Below are 7,252 nucleotides of genomic sequence, written 5' to 3'. Positions count from 1 at the left end.
GGCGGTGGGTCAGTAATGGTGTGGGGTGGCATTTCTTTGGGGGGCCGCACAGCCCTCCATGTGCTCGCCAGAGGTAGCCTGACTGCCATTAGGTACCTAGATGAGATCCTCACACCCCTTGTGAGACCATATGCTGGTGCGGTTGGCCACTTTGATTTTGAGTGTGACTCCAAATCCAGACATCCATGGGTTGATAAATTTGATTTCCATTGATAATTTTTGTGTGATTTTGTTGTCAGCACATTCAACTATGTAAAGAAAGGAGTATTTAATGAGATTATTTCATTCATTCAGCCCTGTGATGGACTGGCGACCTGCTCAGTGTGTACCCGGCCTTTCGCCCAATGCCAGCTGGGATTGGCTCCACCCTGTACGCAGGATAAGCGGTTGATAAGCGATGGATGGATGGATTTCATTCATTCAGATCTAGGATGTGTTATTTTAGTGTTCCCTTTATTTTTTTGAGCAGTGTATATATATTAGGGCTGACCCTGAATAGTCGAAGATTTAAAGCTTCGATGGGCAGAACCTGATTCGGCTGTCAATCTCACAGTCGAAGCTTTGCAGTGAAAAAAGGATCATGCCATTTTGGCAATATGGGGGTGCTCAACGTCTGATTTTACAAAGAACTTTTTCTCCCTATAAGTTAATATACAACCTATTGCAACATACATTTCAACGTTTAATGCTGTAAATAAATATGTAAAAAGGATATAACTTTCAATAAATGTTGCGTGAATAAATCCAAAATTGTAACCCTAACCCTGGGTCATCATGTGTAAGCGTAGCGTGTATGTGTGCAGTGGCAGACAAGGAACACTTGCTGAAGAGACAGAGCCCCAGCTTCACTGGTGTTGTTCCGAGTTGCCCGCACCTCGCGGGACTTTCGGATAATTTATCACTGTTGATGAACCACATTAAGAATATTTAACTTTTATATATATATACACACAAACACACACACACACACATACATACATACATGCACAGTATAAAATGTGTGTGTATATGTATATCTGTTTAATCACCTGAGCTGAAAGAGCACTGTTGTCCCATTTGCGAACTCCATTTACAGCATTAATTTGCCAAGTAACAACTCCCAATGACACAACTTTGAACGTGGCCTACTCTGTGTTGAGACAGGCCTAGTGAATCCATGCAAATCAACATGCCACCCTGCATTTAAAAAGGGTTCTTTTCTTTTCTCTGTTAATCAGAGACTGAGAGTACGGCGACTCCTCCGACCATTCTTCCTCCTGCAGAACTCCTCCCTGATGAAAAAGACACTGAAGTGCATCAAGAGGACTCTGCCAGAGATTGCCAGGTATCGGACTCTTTTTCACTGGACTATCTAAGGTCTATTTATTTATGCATCTATAGAAGTATTTAAGTATTTTTAACTTTATGTTTTCTAATTTAAAGGTACATTGTGTGTTTCCTAGCCATATGCTTCAAACAAATAGGGAGCAGCTGACTGTGTTTTAGTGTCCGGTAGCACATGCATTAATATGTTGAAGGGTGTGGTGATGGCGCATAGATAAGATGCTTGACTTTGGTGTGGGAGACCTGGGTTTGATTCCCACTGTGAGACATCCACCATTGTGTCCCTGAGCAAGACACTTAACCCCTAGTTGCTCCAGAGGCGTGCGACCTCTGACATGTATAGCAATTGTAAGTCTGGTTAAAAGCGTCAGCTAAATGAATAAATGTAAATGTATGAATTTAAAAATGATTTGTACAGTTGGAGTAGTTATTTCAGGCATCAGTTGTGTAAAGATGGGGTTAGGTGGATGTTCAGATGTACATGAAACTCTCCCAGTTCAATCATCAGTACAAAAGATGAGAAACTCATCTGGCTCTTTGATGAAAAGTCAGAAGGTGCAAGGCACATACCTAAAAATATAAAACTAGAACTCCCAAGGAGAATTTCAGTAAGAATCGTCCACTCACAGAGCTTTAGAATCTGTGGTGTTAACCTCTAACTGTTAGCAGACACTAAAGAAAACTAATAAAACAGTCTGCAGTTTGGATCAGTTTCACACCACAGATTTTCACTTTCAGATTCTGGATCAGATCAGCACTGTCACCAATAGGGGCGGCTGTGGCTCAGGAGGGTAGAGGGGGTTGCCCGTTAATCGGAAGGTCAATTCAATCCCTGGCTCCTCCAGGCTGCATGTTGAAGTGTCCTTGGGCAAGATACTGAACCCCGAATTGCCCCTGGTGGCTGTTCGCCAGTGTATGAATGTGTGTGAATGCAGATGTAGTGTAAAAGTGCTTTGAATGGTCGAAAAGACTAGAAAGGCGCTATAAAAATACAGTATAGTGCACAATATCTGCGGTGCAGTGTTTTGTTCCAAGATGTGGCAACACAGCACCTCATGGGTATTGTCATATTTAGAGCCATCCACCATACCTAAACAACTAAAGTTGAAATAAGTAAAACTGGTGATCAATGCGTAAACCTACAGTTTTTTAATTGATTTAAAAGAGATAAAGAATCTCACAAAAGTGAGTACACCCCTCACATTTTGGTAAATATTTGATTATATCTTTTCATGTGACAACACTGACGAAATGACACTTTGCTACAATGTAAAGTAGTGAGTGTACAGCTTGTATAACAGTGTAATTGCCATTAATGCCATTAATGTCTAAACCGATGGCAACAAAAGTGAATACACCCTCTCTCACTTTTGTTTAGACATTAATGGCTGTGTGATGTGTTATTTTGAGGGGACAGCAAATTTACACTGTTATACAAGCTGCAAACTCGTAAACACAAATATTTACGTGAGGGGTGTACTCACTTTTGTGAGATACTGTATATTCTTGTATGGAGTGTATCTTTAAAAAATAGAGAAAGATTTAGATTCTTCACTGACTCCCCAAACTTTTCCGCCCCCCACCCTGAATCTGTGTGTTCTCCTGTCTGTGCAGCGTCATCCTGCTGCTGGCACTCCACCTCTGCCTCTTCACTATGATCGGCATGCTGCTGTTTGCTAAAACTGAGGTAAGTTCATGTCTTTGTGGTAACGTCCCGTTAAATACACAGTAATATACTGTACTGCTGACACTTGTGTCGGCGTGTGTGTGTGTGTGTGTGTGTGTGTGTGTGTCTGGGCGAAAGGCGGGGTACACCCTGGACAGGTCGCCAGTCCACCACAGGGCCACACATAGACAAACAACCAGTCACACGCACATGCACACCTAAGGACAATTTAGAGTCACCAATTAACAACCTGGTCCACGTGTCTTTGGACGGTGGGAGGAAGCCGGAGCACCCGGAGAGAACCCACGCAGACACGGGGAGAACATGCAAACTCCACACAGAAAGGGGTTCGAACAGATTTAATGTACAGCATTCAAAACCAAATACTGTTGAGAATGCAAACAGTACGTGCTACATTTAATCCATTATGGTGAGACTGATTTATATGTATAAACCATAATGAGTACAAAATGTCAAAACAGTACAACACAGCTTGAATTACACGTTAAAGATAAATGTTTGCTACGATTTTAGCTCCTACAGTAATCATCATGGTTGGAAATGTTCTGCCTAATCAGCAGTAATCTGATGACTGCTGTCAGTACATCCACTTGTTTCTGTTTAGTACAAACAGTCGATGCTAATATACATAATTTAGCATTTAGCAATTTAGTTTACCTAATTCAAATTCACCAGTGTAAATAAATATAGAGCCCACAGTGAACTCACTTGCTGTGTTCTAAATCAAATGCTTTCTCTTTTTACTTTTAGTATGCACTGCAGCTGCCCTTACAAAGTACACACTGTTGCAGGCAGTATCCATACAATTGGGACATATTATTTCATCATAACATTGCCCCTTCAACTTTGACCCTCTTGCTCATACTACGCTGCACAGAGGATTGTGGGTCAGAATAGCATGATGGCTTGCATACTGCAAAATGTGACCAGATGCACTTGGACATCTTTGTATTTATGGCATGCTGCATTTGACATACTGGAGATACAAAATGTTTTTCAGGCATTCTAAATAGTATAGTAGTATGGTTGGAACGCACCCACTGACTCAATGGCAACATCTAAACTCCATGCATGCATTGTCAGGAAGGCTGAGTGCTGATGCAGGTAAAGGAGATGTGGACCCAAATGCAGACATGGAAGAGAAGGATGCAGTTCCAGAGATTTTATTAACAAAACTAAACAGGCATACGTCAGAGCACAGCAGGCAAGAGTCCAAACAAAGAGAAATCCAAAGACCAAACCAAACAAACAATCCTAAACAAGGATAAATAGCAACAAATAGACAACCAAAACCATGACAACCAAAGCCTTATGCGTACTGTAGTTCCAAAAAAGCAGGTTTATAACACATAGGGGGTATTGATTTAGCTGAAAATACTCATGCATGCACTATTTCCTCCTGTGACTAATGTTTGCTAAAAACTGCTGTGGCTGGCTGTTTAAGAAATTATTGAGCCATGTTTTGTAATGATTTTATAAATCTGTGAGATTTACAGATTTATAAATTTAGAGGGAACCATTCGGCTCGGAGCTGAGAGCCACAGACAGGGTAGGAAAGGCAAACAGTATTGAAAGACGGACTAACATATTGTTGGTTTTATCTTTTCCATGGGATTATTTCGCAATAAAAAATATAGAATATCATCAGCCTTATCTTTAAATCATTTTCCACAAACTCTTTCTCAGCAGGAATGTCACTAATAGTTGTTTAACACTGATAAAACTGATCGCTCAGCAATCATCAATGAATGGTTTAAATTCTAATTTTAAGTGCTGCAGTGGATGCTCATTTATTTAATGATACTGATAGTGTGCTCAAGCGCTTTTAAGGTTTGCAACTAATAACTATTTTTCTTTATTCTTTACCTTTTATATATTAATATGTCATATGTCTATCAAAACTAATGATAAATGCCTGTCACAAGGTAAAGTAAGGTCGTTAGTGTTTATTCTAGACAACAGTCCAGAAACTCAAAACAGAAACAGAACAAACAAGCAGGTCTTTTTATTAAGAGGCAGGAATCAAATGTTTGATATTTTTTTAAAATGTCAGTACAACATTAAACCCTGTGTATAGAGTACAGCAGGAGGTGTAAGTTCACTCTGCCTCTCCTCATTTCTGTTCATCTCTCCCTCTGTGTTTCTGTTCAGGATCCAAATAAGAATGGGGAGTGGGAGTTGCATTTCAGAAACCTACCTAATTCCCTTACCTCTCTGCTGGTGCTTCTCACAACGGCCAACAACCCAGATGGTACACGATCAGTTACATGCTAAACAAGCCATGGTTGCCGTTGAATGGTGATTGTTTCTGTACAAGAGTCTGATCGTCTTTTCAACATTTCTTCTGTCCTGCCACAGTGATGATCCCTGCCTACTCCCTAAATAGAGGATATTCCATCTTCTTTGTCACCTTCAGTGTAATTGGTAAGCTCTGATTAGTGTTGTCTGTCAGTGCAGCAGATGTAGGTTACTTGAACGTAGAATATTCTGTGGCTGTTATATTATATGTTATAATATAAATGTGTTTGACTGAAGTGTTTTAGAGGGAATTTGTTTTGCTTTCTGGCAGGAACCTACTGTCTGATGAACTTACTGACAGCAATCATCTACAACCAGTTCAGAGGATATTTACTGGTGAGTCACACAGGATGACGTAATGCTGCTGAGAAGCATTTCATTGTCCTGGGGATTATCTTGCACTTACAGCTCCACACATGCACAGTATTCTACTGGGGACCAGCGAGCACTACGGTTGAATGCAGTTTGGATTATATGTGGCAGACATATGACAGATGATGAGACGTGAGCTTGTGATGCGAGAGGGTTTTTTATTTTTACTAAACTGACTGCTAAATAGTTCCCAGCTGGGAAAGCGGGTGTGTCACTGGGAAAAACCAAGCCTTGGCAGAGGAAGGTAGTCAGGAGGAATTTAGAAGGCCACAGCATACGCCCAACATGGGGTGATGATGTATGATTTTGTGCTTAACCTAAATTCTGAAAATCATTGACCTGTTATCCTTATTGGTAGATAGGTAGGTTTATTGTCACAATATAAAAAATGATAGAGTAAAATTGTGTTTTGTAACTTCCTTTTGCTACGTCGCAGACAATATACAGTAATACAGAATCAATTATAAGAAATGGTAAACAGAAATAAACTATAATCAAAGGAACAGTGCTGAGGATGAATGAGAGTCAGCATTATATGTTATTATTGTATTGAGCCTCAGCATTGTCACGGATTTGTATGGTGAAGCAGGTAGTAGGTTGGAGGACCCAAATGCAGGACACGAAAGCCAGCAGGAACAGTTCAGAAGGGTTTTAATACACAAACAAAAGACGAGCACACTTACAAACAGAGTGGCTAATTGACTGAGTCCAAAAACAAAGGCTGTCCAAAAATGAGCAGGGTAACAGGGAGACACGGCGAGTAGGGCTGAAGACACGAGAACAAACTGCTACACAGGGTGACAACATACAATGACCCAACAAAGACAAGACAGAAACACCAGGTATATATACACAGGGACTAACGAGCAGGGCGGGAGCAACACAGGTGAAAGACATGAGGCTAACGAGGCACAGGCAGGGAGAGAGAGCAGGGGAAAACAGAGACAGACATGCAGAGGGATAACTGGGGTAACAGACATGACAAGGGTTACCAAACACTAGACGACAGACAAGACAGACCCCCAAAACCCAACATACTATAAGGAAGATACTAACTAAAAAGTGCAACACAAAGAATGGCTGTCCGGCAGAGTGTGACAAGCATTAATGCATTCAAAGGTGAACTCCAGTGCAACTCCACTTCTTTAAAGTTGTTGATTCACAAGAGACACATTAATTAAAAGAATGGTCGAAACTGAAGCATCAGGCAGAGGTATGCTTTTATCCAGTTAGAGTATGGGTCAAGCTCCCAAACTGCTAGATCCTACAATTCTCATGATGCAACCAACAGCAAGACCAAGCTGCGATAACCATGATGCTTTTAGGTCATCAGGATACTGATCACTTTCTGTGTACATTTGGTGGAGGTCTCCCTTAAAAGCAACTTCTGTCTTGTAAACCACTTTCCAGCACAAACTCTGTAACAATCAGCGTGGGAAATACCATGATTGGGTGTAAATGCATGGGATTGGGAAGATGATTAGCACAGAGCCAGGCTCTCTGTGCAAAAATAGCTAAGCTAGACTAACCGTCGAAACTGAAGCATCAGGCAGAGGTATGCTTTTATCCAGT

General features: G+C 41.0%; 1 protein-coding gene across 1 annotated transcript in view; it reads left to right on the top strand.

Annotated features, from left to right (window-relative positions):
* The window catches only part of tpcn2 (two pore segment channel 2), a 26,264-nt gene that overhangs the window by 9,060 nt on the left and 9,952 nt on the right, over positions 1-7,252 (top strand). The window contains exons 4-9 of the mRNA XM_046032046.1: positions 93-120; positions 1,218-1,324; positions 2,938-3,010; positions 5,162-5,261; positions 5,369-5,434; positions 5,580-5,644. Of these exons, the coding sequence (XP_045888002.1) occupies positions 93-120; positions 1,218-1,324; positions 2,938-3,010; positions 5,162-5,261; positions 5,369-5,434; positions 5,580-5,644 (439 nt within the window). The remainder of the gene's footprint in view (positions 1-92; positions 121-1,217; positions 1,325-2,937; positions 3,011-5,161; positions 5,262-5,368; positions 5,435-5,579; positions 5,645-7,252) is intronic.

This window comes from Micropterus dolomieu, linkage group LG20 (genome assembly GCF_021292245.1).
Source record: "Micropterus dolomieu isolate WLL.071019.BEF.003 ecotype Adirondacks linkage group LG20, ASM2129224v1, whole genome shotgun sequence".
Taxonomy (NCBI): Eukaryota; Metazoa; Chordata; class Actinopteri; order Centrarchiformes; family Centrarchidae; genus Micropterus; species Micropterus dolomieu.
The sequence above is the reverse complement of the archived record's forward strand: the minus strand, read 5'-3'. Positions and strand labels throughout refer to the sequence as shown.